Source organism: Platichthys flesus, chromosome 9 (assembly GCF_949316205.1).
Source record: "Platichthys flesus chromosome 9, fPlaFle2.1, whole genome shotgun sequence".
Taxonomy (NCBI): domain Eukaryota; kingdom Metazoa; phylum Chordata; class Actinopteri; order Pleuronectiformes; family Pleuronectidae; genus Platichthys; species Platichthys flesus.
The window spans coordinates 9,311,108-9,338,336 of NC_084953.1; the positions used below are offsets into that span (position 1 = coordinate 9,311,108).

General features: G+C 41.2%; 1 protein-coding gene across 1 annotated transcript in view; it reads left to right on the top strand.

The window, feature by feature from the left end:
- LOC133960363 (adhesion G-protein coupled receptor D2) overlaps positions 1-27,229 on the top strand; it is an 81,541-nt gene that overhangs the window by 24,344 nt on the left and 29,968 nt on the right. The window contains exons 21-23 of the mRNA XM_062394891.1: positions 14,277-14,318; positions 18,457-18,510; positions 21,782-21,923. Of these exons, the coding sequence (XP_062250875.1) occupies positions 14,277-14,318; positions 18,457-18,510; positions 21,782-21,923 (238 nt within the window). The remainder of the gene's footprint in view (positions 1-14,276; positions 14,319-18,456; positions 18,511-21,781; positions 21,924-27,229) is intronic.

Consider the following 27,229-nt stretch of genomic DNA (forward strand, 5'->3'; position numbering starts at 1 on the left):
ACCTAAGTACACTTGTGATTACCTGAAAATGAGTGAGTGGAAGAATCTGTTAAAACAAATGTACAAAATACGAACCGTCTTCTCTTTTACTGTAAATATTAAGTCTTGGACCAGCAGAAGTCAACAAGCTGGGGCGGTAATCCAGATGAGGGAGGACTGAGGGTTTTTTCTGGGGAGGGGGGTGAAATACTATCGGAGAGATCAGTTTTTAAAAAGCGAGCCTGGGAAAATAAAGCAGTGAGAATAATAGGCTTCCTGTCAAAAGAGGTGAGAGAATTCCTGTCATTGCTCATGCCGGCACCCCTAAGACCCCTCCTTGTGTTAAACCTGCTGGCATTTATTTGCCTTAGAATTACCTTCCAGCTCAATTTAGTAATAGCCTGTGTCATAAGAAAGCAAACCATTCCTTTAGCTCCAGCCTGACTATACCTGTGTGTGGCTCTCTCTATGTGTGTGTGTGTGTGTGTGAGAAAGAGAGAGAGTGAGGCAGTACTAATTGCCTACTTTTTGCACTTTACTTTTCATTCATGCTTTGATGCATCTGTTGAAATGTGTCTTTGGTTTCATGTTTGTGTGTGTGTGTGTCTGTGTGTGTGTGTGTGTGTGTGTGTGTCTGTATGTAAATGTCAGCAGGCGTGTTATCCCATCAGCTGACTCCCAACTTCATGACCTCACTCCTTCACCAACACCCACACACACAGACACACACACAACCGACAGTGTCAGGAACAAGTCCGACACCCAAAATTACCCATGTCGAAACAATGACCGTTCTATTTATAAGTTCACTGGCTTGCCTTTTGTGTTGGCCTACACTTCTAGTACACTCACAGACCCCCCCCCCCCCCCCCCCCACACACACACGTCAGTGAAGGCCGGTTTTGACTCAGTGAGTCCTTGTGTCCTTTATCCTGCCACGTCGCACCAGATCTGTAGAGTTACTGAGCTTTGATGTATACTTTGCAGGTAATTAGTTCGAACTAGGTCAGCACAGGGCAAGAAAGCACAACCCTGTTGTTCTTTGAGTGGGTGGGTGGCAGGGAGGTGGAAGGACTGGGTTGAGGGTGTCGGGAGGTTAAAAGCCTGTCAAATATCACTTCCAATTAGCAGGCGAGCCATTTTCCGTCTGCCGTGGTAAGGTTAGAGCAAATAAATGCTGCTGTCTCTTTAGATTATTTCAATATATATAGAGTTTATTCCTCTTTTAAACTGGCTCATATGTTTCACATGGGTCAACATAAGACATTAATAAAAGCAACTTAAAATGTATTGGTCAATGGCTCTTATAAAACTTCAATTTACTCACTTTTATAGATTTTACTGTCAGATCTACTGCAGTTTAAAATGAATCTGATATTAGATGGTGTGTTTAATAGTTTTAGTCCCAACCATAATTTAAGGTCCTCACCTATAGTGTAGTCACTGTCGTCCCCCCTGAATAATTTAGCAGATGATTGACGTAAGCCTGTACGGTACATCACGACCAATCACAATAATTATGTTTAATTTCTTTCTAAATTAACATATGTTTGAAAATATAATAAATGTAAATTTACCAGCCAATCCAAACACACTTTTTGGAAGTCATATTTAAATATGACAAAGGCCACTCTATAAATTAGATTTACGCTCCTGGCAGTAGAATATAATCAAGACAACTGCTCGTAAACATGTAGAAACCATTAGGAGACCATTTAGCACAATGTGAATCCCATGTAGAGATGATTAATGGACAGTGTGTGGATGTGTCTGGGGAGCAGGGCGGCTACCTGCCCAGTTTTGCCACCATTATAGCATTGTGTGAAAGTAAACAAAACAGTGGCGATGGGAGCTGGAGAACAACAGCTCTGGCAGCAGGACACTGATTGGGATGTTGATGCTGATCGCCCCTGGTGGCCTCTTGCCCTTCCTGCTGCGGCCTCTGGCTTGTCCCCCGACAGATACCTTGGGTCATTTCCTATGCACGTCAACGCACGCAGATATACGCTCTTCCCGCTGAGTGTTTACAGCTACATGCTGATTCCTATTAATCTGCTTCTCATCGGGGCAAACTGGAGGAGGGGTCCGGGAGGGCTTGCGTTGGACTGGGAGGCCGCTGAAGTTTGGATGAAACATCCACACACACAACCTGAAAGTCCTGTCTTGACAGATTGCACCAGGCCTGCACTCTTTTTTACACTGAGCAGATGTGGTCTCCCACTTGTTTTCCTTAGTAATTATCCCTCATTAAGTGAAAGCATGTGCCAATCAAATAGCTTGGAGAGCAAGAGCAGGGCCTGGGCCAGGGGAGAGGGAAGGAGGGAGGGAGCGAGAGAGGGAGGGAGGGAGGCAGGGAGACCTCTAGCCTCTTCTCCACAATTTTGAAAGCCCAGTGTCATTTCAGAGTCATTACTAGATTAAAGCCTTTCTGTGGCGCTGAGCGGCAGCAGCTGCAGCGCTGGCATTATTATGGCTCATTTGACTTTCCAGTGGAAACAAATTTGATGATTATCACATTTAACACTTGCCATGTTCAATTAAAGCTTAATGCCGCGCAGACTTTTTAATCTCACGAGGGGATTTTTCTGTCATTCGCTGCCTTTGCCATCAAGGCCTTTTGTCATTTGGGGAAATAATGAACAAGTTCTTATAAAGCGCGAAAGTGTTGACATAAACATAAATAATCAGAAGACTTGAGATGTTAAATTCTCACCCTAATAATTTCCAAGTGAAAAACATCAATCAAGTCTTCATCTCCTCGCAGCCTGCAGCCACTTTGGGAGAGCTGTTAAAAATAATGAGACAGGTTTCACTTATCAGTCTCTATGTCATTTAATAATTGTTGGCTTGCTGGTTTAAACGCCTGGTTATTTATCTCACAAGCTCATGAAAGAGAACTGCACAATGAGGGAAACCATTGTAGGAGTCAAGTCTATTATGTAAGTGCAAGACAAAGAAACAGACTATTTATTTGAAACTGGGAACAGGGATTAAAATGCGAGCAAATATAAAAAAGCATTGGCTAGAAGATGAAACCGACAACTTTTCAATTTATCCCCCTACTGTTTCCCAAGTGGTATCACCGCACTTACAACTTGGCTCTCACAACTGCTGTCCACCGAAAGAAACAACCATGAAAATCCCAATTTGAATTAGAAACCTCATTCATAGTCCTGATAAAGATTATAACACCTGATTGTGTTAATAAGTATTCTCTTTCTGTTTTAGTTTTACAGTGGCCGACAGATTTCCTTTGTGCCGTCAATCAAGCCTTTGGCCACCTTAAGTTTCACGGGTGGTAATGAATATGATTACACTGTGATGTTCAGGATGCTGTTTCCAATGATACGTCAGATAAACCTTTGCCAACATAAATCAGAATTAGTTGATTGTGTCATGAGCCATTTCTGAGCTTGTTTTGGGGTGTTTGTGCCTTCTAGTGGTCACAGAGAGCCTTTTGCAGCTTTGAGTACATCCAAACACTTTCTGTATCCAATATTACAATATAGCAATAGTAAACTTCAAATCTGAAAATGAGCTATCAAATTAAAATAAAAAAATGTAAAATGATGGATGAACAACCAAACTGAAATAGCTTTTTTTTTTTATCCATGTATCCTCATGATGCATTTCAGACGTTGACAAACACACAAGTGATCCTCTCAACAAAAGGGGGCTGAGAGAGCAGAGACAAGGCCCTTCCAAAAAACAAGAGAGAGACTGAAAGCAAAAAAAACAAAAAAAAACGAAGATATATGAAGTCTTCATGTCGATGAACTACCATTCATTTTCACTTTGAAGTCCCGCGAACCGTAGTGAAGTGTGATTGCATGTGACAGTCACCGAGTCTGCCGGTTTATCATGATGGATACACCCTGCCACTGCGGCGGTGCCGTGGCACACATGTACACGCTCAAGCATGCACATGCATTGACTAAGAGACACAGAAGTGTTTGAAATGTTTAAAAAGGTGACCCTGCAGGTGCATTGAGCTACATTGTGAGGATATTTGGAAGCAATCAGGGATTGAAACTCTCCCTGCTTGCAGACATCTCTTAATGTGACTCACCTGAATACAATTATTATTGCTCACAGTCAGAAATAATATCTTTGAAAACATATTAAATCACATCCGAATAAAGTATCAACCACAGCCCCAGACACTCACAGACAATTTGCACGTCTAAATAAGTGAATAAGTGATTTTCTCTCTGTATATCTCCTCTTCCTTCTCCCTCGTGCTGGTAAGGACACACATCTCTCACACACACACACTCACCGACACACTTCTTGATCTGGACACATGCCATTAACCTCAGCTTGGCTCACCTCAGCTGGGAAACAGGAGAGCAAACGCATCCCATAATGGAGCCCGGAGCAATCGTTTTCCCTGTTTTGTACCCAAAAGCAACTTGTTCAGACTTTGCATATTGCATCCATTTGTCATTGTTAGTCAAGGGCACTGCAACACTGTCTTGTCAGTGGCACAGTTCTAGGTGTTTTGTTATCGTGTATTTAAAAGGTGTGTGTGTGTATGAGTGCACATGTGTCTGTCAGGTGATTTCAAATTTTTTTTCATGCCTATAAATGTATGCATATGAAAAACTGGACACCACAAGGAACCAAGGGCAAATATTCCATTGTTCTTTGAGCAAAGTACTTTTTATGCAAAAAATACACATATTTGTTCCTGTAGGTTTTTGTGGACTTGCCGTAGAAAATGATAAGCACGTTCTCTGTCGTTGTGCCCAGGGGAAAACATTTCTTACCCACCATCAGTTTAATTCTGGAAACTTTACCAGTGCAGTGGCCATTCTTAACCTGCCTGTTTGGACGGGCCTGTGCTAAGGCTGGTTGCAGCTTTTTTTCCGGAACTGTAAAAGTGATCTGAATACTTGAGCTGTGGCAGTACAGAGCGTCTGCAGGACTCAACCCACAGAGCCCTGAAGCTTTGTCACTGCTGCTGCACACAGAGCTGTTCACCTGTTTATTCAAAGTTCAGTGAAGCTGGACTCAGAGCTAAGAACCCTGAAGCAGAGAATCAGTGGTAACCATTGTTGTGAACAATTGTTCCCTTACCTTGATGAGCAGACCACTGGTCGTCTGTTTATTCAAGGTTTAGCAGTTTTGAACATATAGTCTGAGTCCAAATTGCATGAGATTCAACACTGCACGTCCCAGGGCCTTTACACATACCTCATATGAAGCTGAAAGGATGAATAGTTCTCCTGATATATGAGCCACAGACAACAGACAGAGATCAGAGATTCCTGGAATTATTAGACAGATTAGTGTTTGCGGGTGGGAAACCAATTAGGGGCACCTGCTCTGCAGAGCTTGTCTCAGGGTAATAGTGCACATAATTTCTTCCTTGTATATTTGATGAATGTATATATTAATACAAAGGTAGCATACTTTCATCCACAGCCTCTGACCACACTGTCAGCAGCAGACAGTAAGTGTTTAAATGACTAAAATAATAAACTCACATCGAAAGACTTCACCTTTATTTCCTCGTTGCCTCAACTCCATCCATCTTGCACAGTTTGAATGCCACGTTAAATATTGCTTCAGCCCTGCTCATCTACTGAGAGTTAGGTGTTTAATGTGAAAATATGTCTGGTACGTGTTAGACTGTGGAGTATTTTAAATGGTACAAAATTTAGGTTCACCAGTGGCACATTTCACAGGGGGATGTTATTGCTGCCAGTGATTATCAGTATTAAATCAATTGTGGGTATGTGTCTGTCGGATGCATGTGAGTTAGCTGGTGTTAAATTGTCTATAAACCCATATGTCGGTGTATCTGAATGTGAGTAAGTTTTGTTAGGAGGGAAGGTGCACACAGGATTTCTGTGTTCGTGTTTGTGCGACTGTGTTTTGGGACATAGACAGTTTATGTCATAAATCTGAATGCTGTAATGTACTCTATTTATATGTAGCATCATTTCAGTGTCTTTGTGTACCTCTGATGCATATGGGAGGTTCAGTAATACAAGCATCTCATGTACAGTGCAACAGAGTGTGTGTCTATGCACGTGTCTGTCTGTGCAGTTCCTACGAACCCAACCCAGTCCCCAGCTGCTGTTGCTCAGAACTCGCTCTTTTCCCCCAAAAAATCCTAAATCAGTGGAAAACTATACAATTATAAAACACCCCGATAGATTGACAGTGGGATCACATGCAGTTTGACAAGGGGGCGCCACAGAAAGCCCCGTCAGATACCTAAGTATTTTTAATTAAACAGCTCTCTGTACTGGCAGCGGGCATTCCCTCACCAGTTCAAAGCCTCCTGCTCTGACCCATGTGTTAAAAGTTTGTATCACTTTTCCATCGCTGTGTTTTGCTTGGCGCCAAAGACACGCAACCCCAAAATTGTCTTGTTTAAAAGCTAGTTTGTTTACAATTCACTCTCTTTCTCGTGCTCTCTCGCTCTTGTACCCCACCCCACCCCCACAATGACCATGTGTGCAGAGTGATCAGGTTCAGGGTGTGTAGCTGTACCCACTCCCGTTGGTCTCAGACCCAGTTTGTGTAACTGCTTTGAAATTGAGTTAATCTAAAGAGAAAAAAAAAAGGAGCAATTGTGTACCAGTTAAATTAACAGATCTGGCTACAAAATCCCTTCACCCTCTCACCCTTTATTTAAACGTTAAAACAAGTAAAATAGAGCGCTCATCTGTTACTGAGGCACTTCATCAATAACATTTGTCCGTCTGATGTAAAATCGATATGACACACACTGACACAATGCCGGAGCAATGGTAAATGTGCCGTCATTTGTCATCGACTGGCAATAAAGATATGTCACAATTGATTTTAGCCCCCCTCCAAAAACACACACACACACACACACACACACACACACACACACACACACACACACACACACACACCCTCTCTTGCTCTTTTGCAGTAGCGGTAATAGAAATAAAACGAATGCTTCTTTGACTGAAGCATGGTCAGTCTTGCCAAACTCAATTAATACTGGAGTGAGGGGGGGTAATGGTTTGAGGGTCCGTTTGTTGTGTTTTCATTGGGATGCCCTGCCGATGATGTTAAAAAAGAATAGAGAGGGAATGGGTGGATGGATGGGTCTGTTCTCTGGATGGAAGGTTTTGATCTCTACTTAATATAAATTACTTAAACTCTTCCCTATTGTTCTTTTCCCCTTGTTCTGCTTTCTTAACTTCAGTTTGGCTCCCAAGTATCTTGACCTTCACAATTAGAAAATAATTCTCAGTCACCTCGGACTGATATATTTTATGGATGATAAATCATGTCTATATTAACCAGATTGATGCTTTATTTATCGGAATGCAATTTCATTTACTTACCTAATTACTTTAATTAGTGTTAAATACAGCTCTGACCCAGATAAAAATTTGAGAGTATCATATTGATTTTTTTTCAAGGCAATTACACTGCAAAAACTTGAAACAAAAGCAAATGTGAGCAAATAATTTGTGTGCATTGCGTACGATTTACATTTTATATATGTGGTTGAGGCTCCAGTGTGGGTGTGTGTGGGTTCCACACAGTGACCGCTGTGTGTATGTTTGTGTGTAAGACTTGACATCGCAGTTTGTTGCCACCGGGTTGTGTACTCAAGTTGTGCTGGTGGTAGCGAGCAACATCTGTTTTGGGCTTGTTGTTCCTCTTGGCTGCTTTTCAATTGGATTTCCTCAAGCAGGGCCAAAAGCTGTCACCTCTGCCAGGCTCTGTTAGCGATCACCGCCGGCCCCTATATTAAGTAGGTGGTTCAGGGCTAAGCTAATAACTCTCCCTCCTCTCCTGAGCCATCACACACCAGTTCTGGTACTGCTGCTGGCCTCAGCGTGCGCCTGTGTGTGTGTGTGTGTGTGTGTGTATACTCTCAGTTTTCCTCTCTTTCTATACACCCTGTACAGTCAGGCTGGCTCAGGGGGGTCCCCTCCTCAACATGACAGCCCAAATGACTGGATATTTGTGTGGGAAAGAAACAGAGTCCTTATAGCTCAGAGAATGAGTGATCCACTTTCCTAATCATTATCAATAGGATGGAAACAGGAAGAATACTTTGACCTCATCCCTACCCTCACACACAGACTATGTACTGTAATTCTTCATTGTGAAGAGAATTAAATCACGAGTTTAACGCTACAGGATGAAAATTAAGTCCTGTCTATTGTTTCAAAGGCTGTGTTATAAAATAACAATGCTGACATCTTCTTCTTCTCATCATCATGATTGCCTGTATTAAAATTTTTTGGGGCCTGAATAAAAAGTAGCATCAAGTTGATTTGGATTTAGTTATTCCACTGAACTTATTTCCGTCTTACCTCCTGCTAGGCCTCTGGGTTTTGCAGAGCTTCTATTGCGACGTGTTTACCTCATCACCCTGACAGAGCAGCTGCCCGTCTACCTGCCTGTCTGCCTGCATTTGTGTGTGCCAGCTTCTCCAGGCCAGCTGGAGCAGTTACACAGAGCTGGATTTGAACTGAGGACCTGCAAACTATCAACTCCTTATTTCACAGCCCTGACAGGCACTTTGATTTGACGTGCCATGGGCAGTTAAAGTGAAAGTTATGTATACATGTTAATTAAACTGTTTATGCGTGGAGGGGTCAGAGACATTAGCAGGTCCCAGTGCAGAAGTGTGAATTTCTTTTCTTTTTCCTCCATCACAGCATTTTAACCTCTTCTGTCTCTCATTTCCGTAATGGTTACCAGGTGCGAGGGCAGAATTTCTCTCTCCCCTTTTTTTGCCAAGTGGGGATGCAGATAGCTCTATTTGTGAAAAGTGTCTCTGTGTGTTTGAATTTAGGCCGGGGGGTTTGACGTCGGGTCCAACAGCTTTCACTTCAGGCATTAGGAGACACTGAGGCCTGGAATTCTCAAAAATGATGAGGTTTTGGTTTTCAGCAGGTTAAGATTAAGCCGGTCTGTCCAATAGAAAGATGCCATTTGTGAAAGGTTCATACCGTCTCTTTTTTCATTTTTGATGTAGGATTATATGTGTATGAAACATTTTGACATTGAGTAATACCAGGGCCTGATGTTCGACCGTGTGGTTTACAGTTACTCCAAAGAAATGAACACAAGCATAGCTATATATCAATGATGACATTTTTTCCTCTATATATAAACCAATACTTAATTTATGCATATTTGTCATGATAGAGTTGCTCGAATGACTGACATTGTGTTTTAGTAAAAGCTGATTCTAGTTCCTCTCAGAGATGATTTAAAGCACGAGATTCGAAAAGAACATTGCTGTACGTTTTTGACCATTCATTAAAAATCATATATACTGTACATGTGCATTAACAGAAACCATATGGCACTTCTACCTAAGTCATACTGAGGATTGGCAGATGTCAAAAGACAGGAATAGTAAACTTAGACCTTTAAGAGACGGCTGATCATAAGATGGTCCACATACTTTATCCAGGAATGATTGGAAACGCCTCCTTTGCTAAAGGACCATACAGATACAAGGGTGTGGACCCAAGGGTTGAGGGGGCCCATGTGTGCAGTGGCTTTATTAACATTTCTTATTGGAGAATCAAAGATTTCTGTCTTTGTGAAAAATAAATGGCCCATAGTCCCTCTCCTGACACTGAAGACATCTTATTGAGTGTGATCACAGGTGGCTCCAGGCTCTACACTACTCTAACATTTCTTTTGATTAGTGAGCTGATGAAATCATTACCCTGTGTTACTCATGGCAGAGACTGCCAATATGAACTTCAAACAGCCTCACTATTTCCTCGTGATTTGAATCTCACTACCAGCCAGTGCTGCATATAACTGCACATGTATGGGAGGTTGATGGAGATGGAAATATGTGTCCTGTAACGTAAGAGGACGGTAAATATAGAGGCAATTAAATACACATTCTTTTGATTGATTGTATTAAAAGATTTTGTAGTGATTTAAACACAAACAAAGGTGTACGGACTTATACTGTGCATGTGCATTAATTTGTGTTAATAGCCTGTTATGTAGAGTGGAATGGGGCAAGTGCAAACCAAGTGAATTGTACAAATGCAAAGAAAAATTTCTGCTCATTGTCTCAATTTTTTTTTTTTAAGTTCTTCATAATGAAACACTGCATGTGCCCTGGAAGCTTGTTGCAGATGTATGGACTTAAACAAGGATTTATCAGTGGTCCAAGCTGGATGTAAAGTTTGCATGGCTGCAGAGCGTGCAAGGTAAAGTCTGTGAACACAGACAGATTAAATTTGAACCAGTGTGGTGATGGAGGATTTCCCAGCATCTTTCCAATAGTGCCTTGTCTTTATTTCAATTGACACTGGACTAGTTACAGTGTCTGTGAAACTTGCGAGTTCCACTGATTCCTGTTTCCTTACTTGGTGGGCTGTCTTTAAAAACAATGCAAAACCTTAACAGGGGTATTGAAATGTTTGAATGTATAATGGAAACAGGAACATCAGATATATAGTACAGACTGTTTGTTAAAGCATTAATGACTGTGCAAGTAGGGCATGAATCTATATGCACATTTTTCTTGATTTTCTATTTTTTTTTCTAACAGCATAAGCTGTGTATTGGCTGCTTGTTATATGTTCGTTGATAGCTGCCACTCGTGTGCTTCTGCAAAGTGGTTGTAACGAAAAGGTCACAGGCTCGATGTTGGCTGCTACAAGTGCATCAATCAACAGCCTTGTAGTCTATGGAAAAGTCTCCTTCAGCTAAACACTGATCTCTTCTTACTCCCTCACTTATCTCCACATACAAGAACCTAAAGAATTTCACATAAATAACTAAGTACGTGAAAGGCCCCTGATCTGTTCTGCTCTCTGGCAACTGATTCAGTTAACATGGAAATAAAAAATCGTAGCTGGGTTTTCCCCTAATAACACAGGAGCCGTCAATCCGACAGACGGTAAGAATCGTTTACTTACAGAAGACGTTTTAGGAAAATTAGCACTTGTAATTAATTTCCCATTTTCACATTGAATCTCTTTGAGAACATTCATCCACGCCCGCAAACCCTGTAAATAAAGCTTTCATTGCAAGTATCACCAGTGCTTGATGGATCACCTTAAACATTTAATGCACTCAGCTGATGCTTTTAGTAAGAGTGAGTTACAAGGACCCCGGTGATAGAATATGACATTGGAGGCTGTCAGCGTCACAAACCGGCAGTAGTAAACAGGATGAGGATGAGCGCATCCTTCTTTAATTGAACTAAATTAGTTGAGTTCTTGTAGGTGAATCGATCTTTGACTTGGATTTGAGTTTTCCTGCTTTTGCAGACAGAAAAAAGCCTTGTTCATGTGAACAGAGGCTGCTTCCTGTCTTCCTCTGCAACACAGCACATCTCTCTGGGGTAATAATGTTTTTGGTCAAACACAGTGTTTGTTGGCTTTAACTTTTTAAACATACAATTGTTCCCTAATTAGCTGGATGCTAATTAATTTATGCTCCCTTGTTTGATGTACAGTATCGCAATACTTTGAAAGCAACTGTGTTCGTTCTTTGCATAAATTTGTTGCACTTGCAGCTGAGTTCAAAAGAATCTGGACTGGGTTTAGAAAAGCACACATGCATTTAAATAATGCGCCCCATTTTTCGTCTCTGTTTGTTTTTAGTGGGAATATTAATGAATTAACATTTTAAACAATCCATCTTTATTGTTGTTCTGCCACTTATTTTTAACTCAATTATATTTTAATAGATCATTTTTCCTAATGTGCACAGCATGTTCTCCCCACTTTGTTCACTACACAACAAAAGATTAATTGCAAATCAGAGGAATGATCAAAAACATGATAATCAAATTGCAACAATAAGTTGGAAATTGCAATTCTAATGCAATACAATAGGGTATGTGTTGCAAATTAACCACCCACTTGTCTAGTATTGTATGTGTGTGCCTGCGTACGTGTGCCTGAGTGTGTTTTCATACATGATAAACAATGCAGTACACGGCTTTTAAGTCATTGTAAATGAACACCATAGGTTTATAGTGCCTTACTCCATTGTCTGGCATGTTTATTAACACAACTGAAAGCCCTCTCACTACATTCTGACAATAATGGCATTCCTCAGTATCAGTAGTGCTGCATTGATCAGGATGCCTTTTTCTGTGATATATAATTAAAGTAGTTTTATGTGACTTTAAAGTTTTCACTGGGTTAATGATATCACACAGAAATAAACCAACGTAGCCAGCTTCCTAGGAGGCAGGTGCAGTTACAGTTTTATTTTAAATAGTTAAATATTAAGGTGACTTGCGAACAAAAATCATAAAACATGTGAAACATTTGGAGTAAAAATGTCAAATAACACACAGCCCTTTTAAACTTGTATCGGTTAACATGTGAAATTGCTGAAAAAGGTCACAACTTGCCATGTTATAAACGTGTTTGAAATGGTTCCCACCTTTGTAACCCCACAGTCTATTGTGCTAAAGATAAGATTACACAAGATAAACTATGGGGTTTGATATTGGCATCTTTGGAATCATTGCCATTCTATACATATACAGTATTTGTATCAGTAATATCAGTATCGGTATCTGCCCCCGAACATCAATATCGGGCAGGTTTTGCTTTGTAGCCTTCACAGACAAAGCATGATCTGATTGTTTATTCTTCTGTCTCTGAACTGCTGGAGCGTTGAGAGTTAAAGAATGAAACAGATGGGGACGTTTGAAAGAATCACAACTCAGCTGTAGAAGCTCTTATGCAAACTCTGGTATTGCTAAACAAATCGATTTATCCCGCCGTCATCATATCGTGCGATGGAGCAGCAAATATTCCTTTTAATCCTCACATTCTCACACGCAGTTGAAAGTAAGAAATAAAGAGATCAAATCTTAGATCTCAGCGTCAGATTTCCTTGTTTTGCCAGTTGTCGGCGGCATGTCAGAGACCAGCAGCACTGTCAGTTTAAAGAGGATGGATGCCTTAAGGTGTCACCTGACAGCCCAACGGACACGGCAATTCAGTCCCTGGAGGACGGGAGAGCCGCCAGCAGGAGGGGAATGGGCAGTAGCTGGGGCTAGAGGTCGGCATCGTCGGCCATCGCCAGGCCTGTCACTTTGAATGGGCCCCCAAATCATGTTGTCAATGGTGATGCATCGAGATCCACCGCTGGCAAAAATTGGATGCTCCAAACTCAAGGTGATTGATGCGTTGACCAGGTTGTGCCTGCTTGTCCTCAGGATGTGTCCTTACCCTCGTTTGAAGATGAAGCAACTTAGACACAGCGGTGAAAAGGGGAGAGATGCACTTCTTAAAGTTTGTTTTGTTGTCCTCAAATGTTTGCGTGAGCTAGACCGACGTCTTCATGTGATTGGCGAATGAAAGAATCTACTCTGTCCATCGGCCTTGAAATTGATAAGATTTTACCTGCCTTTTCATTTTTCTTGTTACATCCTTTGTGGCATGGTTCAATCGGTGCTCGGAGAATGTTGTTCTCAGTGTTTCCATTGACGGGACGGGAATACATTATGGTCCCGAAGGAAAATGCACAGCTTGTACATTCAATGGATGCCACAATGGATTGAAACGACAAATAACTGTTTTTCTGTGCAGCCTTTATGCGTCCAAGGGCACGGCATTCTTGGGCCCTGGGTACTAGCCGTGGAGTTTTGTGAACATGAAATATCTTCTTTTATGTGTCATTTTTTTCATTATGCTCCCTCTGTCTCTCTCTTTCTCTACTTTCCTCCAGTGGTTTTCCTTGACAGTTTCGTCTGGCCGGAGTTGCTCTCTTTATTTGTGTGTGTGTATGTCAGTGTGTGTTTGCGTGAAATAAATGTGTGTGTATTAGAATTTTTGTATTAATACTGTCTTTATTTCCTAATAATAAATAGGAATTTGTCTGTTACATGTGCAAAGGGAATGTATGGATTTTGTGTGTCTGTTCATGATGGGCATGAGTGTTTTTCGGCGCTCGATCATATATGTGTGTGTCTGTGTCTGACACAGGCACCAGAGATTTTCTATTTCGATAGAGCTGTGCGGAACCTTGGGTTTGAGCCTTTGAATGCTCAGCGGGGGCCACAACGAGGAGCATGGGTGGCCCAGTTTGGAGGAGTTGCACCCTTTCAATTTGTGCCTCCTCTCTCATTACTTATCACCAGAGTCTATATTGCCAGGATGTATGAAACAGCCAAACCCAAAACATGTCAGCACACTCATTACTTTTGATCTGTTTTCTTTTTTCGTAAGAGAGGATAAGAGAGAAAACAACTGTAACAACTTTGTCCTCCTCCTTGTTCCTCTCTCTCTCTCACTCACTCTCTCTCTCTCCTTCTCTCTCCCTTTCTTTGTTTGCAGGGCCTTTTCATCTTCCTGATATATGGGGTGTACAACACAGAGGTAAGTCGGCATTGTGTCTCAAGGCTGTCGGAGTGAATGAGAGAAATGACAAGTTTCTGATGGGCTCCCTGCTTAAAAGCTGTGTGGGTGGGGTGTGAGAGTCTGAGTGTGCTAGCGTGCATGTGTGTGTGTGTGTGTGTGTGTGTGTGTGTGTGTGTGTGTGTGTGTGTGTGTGTGTGTGTGTGTGTGTGTGTGTGTGTGTGTGTGTGTGTGTGTGTGTGTGTGTGTGTGTGTGTGTGTGTGTGTGTGTGTGTGTGTGTGTGTGTGTGTGTGTGTGTGTGTGTGTGTGTGTGTGTGTGTGTGTGAGTGAGTGTCAGCGTGTGCGCGGATGTGCGTCTTTGGATGGGAGGAGGGATCGGAAGGAGAGGAGGGGACATCGTTTCCACGCGAGCATCCCACTGCCCTTCATGCTTGGACTAACTTATATGCATCCGAGTCCGACCATTAAACACTGACACGCCGCGGTTCCCAGCCACTCATTCCTCACCCGCAATGGCTAATATTTCACTGCCTCTTTAAGTTTTTAAACTCACGGCCCTCCATTTAGCATCCTGACAAAGCCGCTAGCCGGGGCTCCGCAGGGCCCTAAGCAGTAGCCGCAGCAGGATGAAAATAAGGAAAACAATATGCAACCAACAATAAGCAATGAGGGCAATGAGGTACTGTTGTATCCAGATGCTGCGTTATTACCATTTAGATACGCGTCGGGTGGAGGGCGGTTGAGGGACAGAGACAGAGAGATACAATTTAATGGATGAGACTGGAGTCATGAAAATCACTCTTGGTCAAAAATGGCTCTTACTGAATGTAAATCGGGTTAACTTCAGATGTGCAAAGGTGATATAACAGCTGATCCTTCTTAAAATACGGCTGAACATGGGCTCTGTTTCTCATTCGTAGACACCTCTCCCATTCCAGACTTTTACGAGAAAGTATAAAAGGATTTGCTTTGTAGCACAGTTAACAATTCAAGACAAGGAAGTTTCACCCCCGATTTAACAGTAATCTCTACTGTATTTCATATCATTGTAGAAGTCAGTAAAATAGTTTTCTGAAGATTACATGTGATTTAGCGAATAGATAAGACTGATATCAAAGCAAAATAATAAACAAAATGTATAAATTCTGTAAAAAGTGTTTCCTTTGTGGTCGGATTTAACCAGAGTTGACGCATCTTTAGTTCTGAAGAATGCAAACAAACTATTTATTCCTTTGCCTCTTGTGACTTTGATTATATATTCAAGGTCATTGTCGACATGTAGACGCGATCTGGGTAACATGCAGTCATGTTACTTCAAAGACAACAGGCAATGTTACACTAGTCCACACTGTTTTCTTGAGAGTCGTTTATTTTAAATTTCATCACCTCCACCTACTTTGTGTTCTTGCTGAAGTGGGTTAAGTCAGGATGTCCTTGACCCTGTGGTCCCCACAGTTTGTGAGCAGCTCATGTCCCGGCTTTCACACTGATTCACATCTACACTTGGTTAATGTTGGCTGGTTTCAGTTATCACCCCCTCTGACAACTCAAAGGAGCTATTCGCACAATAGAAAATTTAACAAAATGCTTTAAATGAATGAACCAAGTAAGTTGTGTTTCTTCCCTGTAATCAGAGTGGGAGGGAGAGGCCAGTGTTGAGGCAGGGATGTTGCTCTTGTGTCATTTAGGCTAAACAGCCTTGATGGCAGGAGCGATTATCCTCTCCTTTAATAAAATTATCACTTCAGTTCACCACCTGCTTTACATGGCTTATCAAGCTAGTGGCAGCAGGCATGCAGAGGTATCAGAGAAACAGTCTTTAGAGTAAAGTAAAAACTTTGCAACTAAAGTTGCTGTTACTTGTTTATCTAGCAGAACAAATTAGTCTTCAACCATCTGAGGGTGAAGACAATTTTCATTTGAAATGCTAAAGAAAAGCTGGTGAATTAGCTCAAGCTTCAAAGTCAGAAAATGCTCCATTCAAGAGGCTGGTTTCCAGGTTATTTATTATAATTATAAATATGGCGTGGAAGACAGACTTTGTCTGCTGCTATTACGCTCAAAACACAACGTTTTAATTGCTAATTACCTGACAATAGCTTTCCATTATTCATTGCAATTAGCTTTTCCTTGGTGGTCACCTTGTAATCCTGCGCTTTGATGACCTTTTATTTCCATCAGTTCCAAGGATGTCGGCAGGTGTTGTCGGGAGCTCTTCTTTCATATGGTAATCGCTTAGCGCCCATTTACATGGGGAACCACGCTTTGCATCATGGCGAAACCTTGAGTCTGCGCAAAACCTCTTAAACACATAACGATCATCTAAAACAATGCCCTTCCCCTCATTGTCAAATGATTAATTAAGTTGTGTCATGTAATTGCCTCAGCATGCCGGCTGCTTTTGATATCAATGAAATCCCCAGGACTTACTTTCCCCCATTAAATAATGTTAAGACGGTGTCTCTCCAACATCTGCACCGTGTCGAAGGCCTTCTGCTGATCTGCTCAGAGAAACCAGCGGGGTTTTGTAAACATGATATGGTTGCTGTTGGATCTGCGCTGTCACAAGGCTCCGGCTCTCTTCATTATGTGGCCTTTCAACGGTGGCACGTATGCAAAACATCCTCTGTGTACCCACACTGTCTCTGAGACTGTGCGTGTGTGTTTGGTGCGGTGTCATAATTTATAACACGCAGCGACTTAATGAAGCCATAAGCCATAATGCATATTCACTAACCTGGTGGGCTGGACTGGGACGGGCCGTGGTGATGAGTTCCCAGCCACTACAAATTTACAGTGAGTGCTGACAATGTGCAGGGACAAATTCATGTGTGTAGACACAGACACACACACACACACACACACACACACACACACACACACACACACACACACACACACACTCACACATACACACACACACACACACACATACACGGCTACGGAGCTTGTGATGTCAGAAGCTTATCATGGAAGATACACTTAATAATTCCTGCTGTTCTGGATGTGTATTTGTTTGAATTATTAAAGTTCATTTTATTATGATGCTCTTGTTTACAGTTAAGATGAATCGTCGTAAAACAATTATATGAATATTGTATTAAGATGTAAAAATATAATATCCTACTTTTTTTTAAATAAAAAAACAAATATAAAAAAAAGCACCTAAATAACAAATACTCTATTAACAAAATAGGGATAATTACTTTCTAGCAGGAAAATAATACAATAATTATTTTGGGGAGAATTGTTTATTACCAAAGGTTTTCTTATATATAATTCATTCAAACGTATTATTGAATGAGCAGTACAATTGTAAGGTAAAATCAGAGGTTAATGTAGTTTTATTCAATAGACACTTTAAGCTGTTTTGTTGACCTGACATTAATCACACAGTATTCACATGACGTATTTAATGATAATTCTAATTAATCAGAAATATTTGGATCAGTCACATTAAAATAAGCCTTTAAATAAATTACAATCTAAATGTAATAAAATATTACAAAAACAATTGTTCTCTGCAAGTGTGATAAACATAGATGTTTTAGTTTTTTTAGGAGTAAATATGCAGATGAATTACATATAAGGTTTAGGTGTTAGTGAGATCACATCCATATACTGAAAATATATGGATGTACTGTATATCTCTGAGATCTATAAAAGTCTTGTCTGGTGTTGTGTGTGTTAAATGAAGGTGTGCAGTACACTGTTTCATCCGGAGTGTAAAAATGTAATCTGTTCTGCTAGGGCGGTCCCTTCTCCTCCAATAGCTCCATTTGTTGGTCCCGGCGCTCTGTGTTGACAGATGATAGCTTGAAGTCGTCTCCTTAGTTTGCCAGCTCTATGTGTCACTTTCAAGTCCCATTAGCTACTGGGACATGCTGGAACACACTCTCCCTCTCTCTCTCTTGCACGCACACATGCACACCGAACACGACTCCCCTGCCGCTGCCCGTCAGTGTCTGCAAGCTAATGCTCAGAATTTGTTATGTCCCCTACACGTTCTTTTTTCCTTTTCTCCATTTTAGTGTCTGGGAGCACGCAGGCCTTTGCAGTGAAAGATTTTTGTTTTGATTCATTGTAAGTGTGTTTCATTGAGCGCTATGTCACATGCACTTATCTCCTTCTTTGCCATTCTTTCTCCCTTTCTTTCAGGTTCGCAGCACGGTCAACAGGATCAAGGAGAGGAGAAAAGCGCTTAATTTTTCAGTATGTAATCCTCTATTTTCCTGTGAACAAGTGTTTGCGTCCAGATGTCTTTTGTGCATGTCTGTATGTGTGTGTGTTTGTGTGTCTGCAACACATTGGTGCAACAGACTCAATTTTCCTCACAGCTTTTGCTTCTCAGGGAAAAAAAAATCACAACTCAAGCAATGCCAATGAAAGCTGGCCACACAGCAGCACTGTACATCTGCTCTCCTCTTACGAGTCGACAGTCCATGTTAGATGCCCTTATACATCAAACGTAGGCCCTTCATAATAGCCCCCCCCCCCCTCGCTCTACACATTGCAGCACCTTCATCCCAGCAATGTCAAGCTCCACGGTGGGTTACAAGTTTCTAATCCAGGACAAGCCGTCCCCTGACATTAAAGTGTCAGGCCAGTATTTATGCCTTGTTGGACGCTGCTGTTTGCCTGAAATTGTAGGACGCGTGTGTGTGAGTTTATGTGTGTGTGTGTGTGTGTGTGTGTGTGTGTGTGTACATATTTAGGAAGATCATAGCCTATGCACCGCACTTAAAAAGTAGTTAATGGTTTGTAGTTCACGCAGACAGGTGCATAACTTACGCATTCAGTCAATTATAGACTCTGGCACCTTGGAAGACACCCCACTCTCATTATTCCACACTCCTTTGCCCCATGCAGCCATGTCACACAAGCCAACACACAATGTATCTTGTCCTTTATCAGTGGTCCCACTAAAACTTAACCATAACCCTGTGTATGTGCTCCCCAATAGTTCCTATCTTCATGCACTTTAGGTTTTTGAAGAATGAAACATTTTTTATGGCAGATTGATTAAAAAAAATATCAGAATACATATTTTTTCTCTTGACCCCCCCCCCCACACCCAACACCTCAGAGAGGGACACTGAAAGGATGGGAAGAAATAAATAAATAGATAAATTACAGTCTGAGTGATTAATGTGTGCACGCGTGTCTGTCTGTCTGCGTGTTTGTGTCTGGGTGTTGGGTGGATGGAGGGGGGCCCCGGGGGTCCCTTGCCACCAGGTGCGGCCTGATATATTGGCTGCTCATGTTATCAGTGAGGCCCCCGCATTTACCGTCATTTTTACTGCTTCTTCTCCCGACTCGTGGTGGCAATTTTCCAATCTTGCCGGGTTCCGCTACCAGAATGCGTTTTTTAGCCATCACTGTCGCCTGACGGTTTTTAGCTAATGCTATTTTGTGCCATAAATCCTGCTTGAAATACTGTATCTACCTGTCCTTTGGCTAGATAGGAGACATTTGGCTCTAGATGACCGCACATGGCCCTATATATCCCCTTGTTGTAAAACATAGGATTGGGTATTGTGCCTCGCTAGGCGAGGGATAAAGAGGCTTTGGTGGTGTTACTGCATATGGGGTCATTTGAAGACAAATGGCACTTGTCAGAGATAGAGGGGTTTATATGTTATATTATTTGCAACAATTGGAAGGTTAACCCAAGTGGATAATTCCCTTGACTTTCAATGTAAGGATTTCGAGAGGTTAATTAAATTAAAGATATTTTGAACCTTTCATTGTCTATTTTAATAAGTTAACGCTAGCTTTATAAGCAATCAATGATAAGCCTCGCTAAGGTCAAAACCACTCTAAACTTGACAAAACACAAGGCTCACACACGAGAAAAACAGTTTTCTCTTTTATTACACAGACACAACGCACATCGACTCAGATAAAAAACGACATGTACATAGCAGAGAGATGGAAATCATTTAAATACACAGGGGTATGATTCACCTCTGACCCAGACGACCCCTCTCATAAATTCCACCAAACCTAATCACACACTCTCGCCTCTTTAATTCCACACTAGCGTCGACCTCTTTAGCCCGCTTCCTTGTAGTAGCCCTCTACATGGGCGTGGGTCACACTCACAGCTTTTTTTATCCCCAGAGGGTGGGTTTTATACACGCACACTGTCTCACACACACACACACACACACACACTCACTCACAAACACATAGCACTCTGACCAGTGTAGCTTGTCTGTTTGATACCAAGTGCCTCCTGACCCACCCTGACCTCCCTCTTGAACACACACAGCCAGATTGCTTTATGAAATAAAGCTGTCAGATGCAAGACCCAAATAAAAAACAACCCCCCCCCCCTCTCTCTCAATTCTCCATGCCCCTGACACCGCTGAAATATAGATATAAATTGGATGTGGATTAGTTTTTTTGATCTTCATTCAAGTTTTGACAAGATATAGGAAGTTAGGAGTTGCTTAGAATTGGTTTTGGCTTCACAATATTAATTTAACAGGTATTTGATTTTCAAAAGGTAGGAACTTGAAAGGTTATGTTTTGACTGGTGCCACTCATTGCTGTGAGTTTATTGATAAAAGGCTATAAATGAAGTGCTATTTTATTTTGGTTGCTGGCAGCCCTGGTTAAGGTGACTAACAGTGATGTGTAATGCATGTATTTGTCCCTTCATTTGTGTTTGAGTGTGTTGTTTCCACTGAAACTGAATGCCAAGACTTAAATGACAGGCAGGCTTGTTTGCCATTTACAGAATGTGATACAAGAAGCTCGGGAGCCTAATGGAGCACCGTCCCTGTGACTGCTGTTTTGCTCCGGCTGGTAGACTAGTGTGTGATGGCATTGTGGGAAAAAACTATTTATTTGACTACAATAGTGCATGCCATTTTTAATGCACAGTACTGATTGTGACTGCTAAATAATTCAATATATACTGTCAGTAATCAGAAATAAACTTTGATCAAAAGGATTCAAATCTAAAAAGCCTTTCTTTTAATCTTTTTAAACGGTGAGGATTTCTTCAGCGTACAGGTGTTTTTTTGTTATACTTCTATGTTTTTATAAATTGTTTTTAAAAAATAATTTTTAATTGCTTTATTTTTAATGTAAATACAACTTGAAATGACTCTCTACCATTATTAAAACATAAAGCAAATCTGAGTGTAAATGATTAAGAAAAAATAAAAATCCTAATTAGGCTGATAATCCATTTTATGAATAAACTAGAAGGGCCCTTAAAGAGCACATACCTCCCACTAGGCTAACGCTCTATCTCACAATGTTAAAGAAGAGGAAGAAAAAAATCCTGGATCTGCCCCCCTAATCAAATCTTCTCCAATTCTAAACATTTTTAAACTGAAAAACGTTCAAATCAGCGATCAACTTTGACATCTTTGTTCTTATCAGGTAGGGAAACAAGTGACTGTGTATTTCTTTAAACAGTGTATACAGTGATTTCCTGAAGTTGACGCTGCCTCCTTGTTTCCCTCAGAACTGTGCCAGCTCTCGACCATCCAGCTCGGTCACCAGCTCTCGTCCTGTCAGTTTCCCACTTGGAACGACCCCAAGCCAGGAAGAGGAGACCACCAATAACTACACGCCAGACCCTGGCAAGGAGGAAGAGAGGACCCCAGGTTAGTTAACAAAAGGGTAAAACCAAAAAAAGATCTAGCCTTCACACTTACAAGTGAATGGGGCGCAATCTTGGGGCGCCACATCCCACTTTCTGGAAACATCTGTGATCTCACCCTAAATAGGATATGATTAAAAATGCTACCCATGGAATAAGGCAATTACTACTTCTAGACCTCTTTTCTACTTTAATACACTTTTAGAATTTGGTTTTAGTGATCAGGGTCACAAGAGTATTAGCTATTGATGGACAAGAATACACATCTATAACACTATTCTCCACAAAGTTTGTCCTAGTTGATGGGAAGATTTGAACTGGCTGTCTTTGAACACGATAGAAAGTCACAAGATTGCTCGCTAATTTGATTTCTCCGCTGACCTTGCTTCTCAAAAAGCACAACCAATCCAGCGTCACTTAAAAAGAACACAGAAGGCCACCGATTGTGTGATATTTTTTTATATTCCAATGAAAGATGAAATCTGAATGTTGTGAATAAGTGAAATATTTAGTGGGTTGTGTACCTTTTTTTCTTAATGTACCTTTTGAAGGGGCCAGCATCTGTAGCCTTGCTTTTGAAATATTCAGTCAGAAGTTGTGGTTTTCACCGTGAAGGATTTTAATTTCACTGCACTCTGTCAGACCACAAATGCAGCAATGGCTTTTGTGTGGGTGTGTGTTTGTGTCTGTTTGCCTGAGTGCATACATGTGTGTGTGTGGCTGTGTAGGCTGCAAACCAATACCCTAAACATTCACCATACATTAACACTACCCTCAGGGTGACATTGGGACATTTGATCAGTTGCAGTTCATTTGGAGCACATTGCAAAAACTAATTGTTATAATAATAATTTCTTAATACTAGATTTATGTCAAAACTGTTTTAAAGAGGTGTGATTCAACTTTGTGGCTATTCAGGAGGCTGTAGTTAGTGTGTGGTGATGTCAGTTGTGGTGCGGGACACTTAGAGGTGTTTGTCATATTTAGTTTTACTACACACATATGTACATGTATACATATCTATTCCCCCCCCAACTTTTGCCCCACTGGCATATCTGCAATGCATTACTGCGAGTGCCTCTGAAACAGAGAGTGGCGGCTGGCCTGTTGAGTGAAATCAGACATCTGAAATCTCCTGTTAAACTTTAACACTAACCAGACACCCTGGCTTCAATCTAGCTGCCTGACCCGTGCTCAGCCGAGTTAAGAGTCATTTGGTTGTGGAAAAAAGATTGGAGACACCAGTTTCGAGGCAGGGAAAAGAGAGGGAGGGGTCGGTCCCTGGTTTGATTCTGTTCCTCAAAGCCAGTCTTAGTGTCAATCATTGTATTGCCCCAACTGACGGAAAGTTTACAGCGTTTGAGATTTTAGAGGTTTATTTATGTGCAAAGATGATAAAAACACAAAAGAGAAAGATCGGAATAAAAGGGGAAAATATATCAGCTTAAATTACGCTGACAAACATTTGAAGTATGGGGCAGGTCATGATTATCCATTTATTGGAAAACCTAGTATACAACCTTGTTAATATGTCTCCAGTGTAAAGTAAACGTTTAAATCTGCATTTTTAAAGCCTTCTAACACATGAATTTTCTTTATTTGCGTTGTTAACCCTTCATTTCACTGATTCAAAAATGTATTATTAAATAATGCAGCATATGCTCATGTAAATACAACGTCAGCAATGGTTTCTGACGTGCACAATTACGATGTTCACATTTGAACTGTACATGTGCTCTGTGTAAAACTGCAGCGTGTTGTCGCTCTGTGCACAATCTCACCCTGTGATTTACAGTGTTTCCTTAGCAGGTGATTTGCATGGTCCCTGACACTATTATCGTCTCTTCCATTCACTCAGCACGCAGTAGTTAAAGTGGCCCCCCGCGCCTCCATCACAGCCTGACAAATGAAAGACGGCAGAGAAAATAATGTTTTTGATGTGACCCAATTTACTAAATAATTGATTGTGAGATCATATTATTCAGCCCATTTGCTGCCCCTCCAATCTGCCGCCGCCTCAATGCTACAACATGCAAATGGTATCGGTTGCGTTTGAGTGAGTGCCAGGGCCGGGGGCAGGCAACACAGTGCTCACACAGTACAAGCTAATGTTACTGTATGCATATCTTCATGCTGCCGGGACCCACGGAAGACTGTAACTAATAATCATGACAAATACGACTCAGCAGTCTATACTCGTATAATACATCAGAGGTGAATATTTGTTTTCATTGTAGCGTCTGGGCTAACATGCACTCAAACGTACCTGTGCTGCTGTAAAAGGGATGATTCAAAAGATGGAGGTGAAGGCGACAGACAAGGATGGTGGAAAGCCCAGAAAAACGTTAGGCATTGAAATATTGTATTTATTTTTGTATTTATACATTCACATCAGTTTCTATGGAGGGTATATGGATCGTTTGAATGAATAGATTTTTTCCTTTGTCAAATCTCCAAAACATAAATTCATGTTACCTTTAACAAGCCAAATAACATACATCAGTAGAAAAAACAATAGGCAGAAGCTTTTTTGGGAAGTGGGGGTTTTAACATGGGGGTGCCTTCATTTGGACTTTATCCTCCACAAATGGTACAAAGTGTCACCTTGCTATAAAGCACAAGCTTCAACCAAGCAGATGGGCCCCATTTATCCTAACAATAACCACAGCATCTCCTAAGTGATAGTGGTATCTTGAATGCACAAGGTCAGCCCCTTCTTGGTGGGGTGCATGTGAAGTGGGGGGAGTGTTCTGCTTTTGATACTCAAGTTGGCTGGCGAAAATGTCCAAGGCAGACATTGGGTAAGGTTGAGGGTACATTGTGAAAAAATATATAGACAAGGTAAAGCACATACTGTAGCTGTGAGCAGGAGAGAAGGACACGTTTATAATGAAGGAGTTATAAAGGAACTGGGGGGGAAGAGTGGTAGGCTTTGAATTGAAATGGAATGAGTTGCGTGGGTGTTCAAATCTGTGCATGAGTGTTGCATTTCTTATGTGATGGCCATGATGAGAGTCGAAGGTTGCGAGTCCGTTTAAGCAAGAATAATGTACTTGGTACCAATGTTACCTTTACGCCATCTTCTAGCTTTGTTCAAGCCTCCTTCCCAACGAGCAGAGATGGCCAAGCTGGTATCTTGCTTTTTCGGTTCGCTTTTTAATTTCAAAAGATCATCCAGATCATCGAGTTCTCTGTTGCTAAGACGAATTTACATCAGGGAGAGGCCAGACACGCTGTTTATAAGATCAACATGATAACAATGTGATTTTAACCTCAGGCATCAAATTCCGGAAAAATCTTCATAGCACATAATCCATCTCGTAATCATGATTCATTGCCTGGTTGCTCATTTCAAGTCATGTAATGTCCTTGCTATGTCAGTAGGTGGCAGTAATTATGGCCGAATTCACGAGAGACAGGAGTTAAAAGTTACTTTGCCATTCTGACTCAAAGGGTAATTTCCTGCTGGAAAAGAACAACTTACTATGTTCCCTTGCTGCTCTTTAAAACTATTTCTAGGTTTGTAATGATATCAAATCTTTCTGAAACAACATCAAATTTACAGACATTGTGCAAAGGTCTGATTGGTTCTGTGGTTTCATTTCAGTAGATTATACTGTATTTAAATCAAAAGTAACAGTTAGTTTAATGGGGACGTCTATGTACTGCATTTTTCCACATTGTTGCATGGTTAACCAGTTGGCCACAGTCAGCTTATGTGTAAATCGAAGTGCGTACAACATGCTTCTCTGTGAATTCAAGGCTATTTGGGTTTTCTTTAACCAAAGGTACAGGGTTCAAAGTGTCAACTTACAAACTTGTGGTTGAGAATGATGTATAAGGGCCATGCCTGCGTCATAGTGAAGGAGCTTGTAATGGGAGATATACAATGCAGTGCTGAACAGTGTGTTTACACAGCGGTTGTACAACATTTCCGGTAGACCATCCGAAATGAGATTGGTCCAATGGCCTGTCGACTTCTGCCTGGTGGCCAAGATGTTTTTGCTTGATTGTGTTCTCTGATGCCCCTCACCTTCTCTGTGGTTAGGGTTAGAACAAGGCTGGGTTCGGGTTAGGGAAAGGGGTAATTCCTGTCAGTGGGGAAACAAACTTCAACACAACACAAGCATAGGGCTCACTGTCCACTCACAAGCAAGTCTTAATGTGCATTAACGCAATGAAGAAGTATACAGCTTGTCATCCTCTGTCAGTCCAATTCTCCCATCCGCTTTCCTATCAAAATGAATGGACTGTATTATAATTAAATTAAACCATATTCTACACAGGCCAGAAATACGTCATTTGTGATGGTACAATGGCAATAACACTTGTCCTTGTCAGAAGGTTAAGGCAAGATTTTAAGTGGTGTGATTTTAAAGTATTGACAGGTGCAGCATTAGATGATTCAGTTGTTGGTCTGTCCTCATCATTGTAATCACCCGTAGTCACCTTGTAATGATGAAGGAAAGGTGCAAGGGTTTGCAGTACCACGCTGTCACAAATTCATCGCAGAGAAACCTGAAGTCTGGTGCCATTTTCAGTTTATGTAACCGAACTTGAAGGAACCATATGCCTGCACATTGCCGACATCTGACACCCCTTTCCGCTCCTCTTTTCCCAACATGTGTTCGCCAGCATCCCTCTCAATTAGGGGCCTTGTAGATAAAGTAGTGTGGCGGTGTATTGCATGCATCTTCTGTAGATTACACACAGGTCTCTCTCTGACCGTGGGGTTGACTCCCTCTTAGCTTCCTCCATTCACACAGCATCACTTGTCATGCATGTTTAGCCCAGTTCATTGACATGCAACAGGATCCTCTGCTCTGAAATTATAAAAAAAAATGAAAAATTCCCTTGTGGAATGACAGCATGTTTGCAGCAATTTCATCTGGGTGCTTGCTGTTGGATCAGTTTCTCTTATTGCAAGTCTGCTTCTTTGGAACATGTGCACTGGATAGGGTGGTGCACTAGTGCAGAAACTCACAGTATGTCGATGAATTAACTCATGATCTGCTTGACATATCAATAAAAGTTACCATGTTATAAGGATAAATATTAAGCCCATCTCTCAAAAGAGAGCTTATAATGCATTTAATGCTTATAATGCATTTGATTACCAAATTGGTAGGAAGATAAAATCAGCTTGATTAGTGTGATAATCTCAAACATCAAGGTAAAACAAATTGTGGCACAATTCTTTAAAATCCCAAAATATATGTTGCTTCATATCACCGTATCATTATCAACAACTGTGAGATGAAAAGTCATTCAGAGAAATTTGACATATTTCAGTAAAAAACAACAACAGCA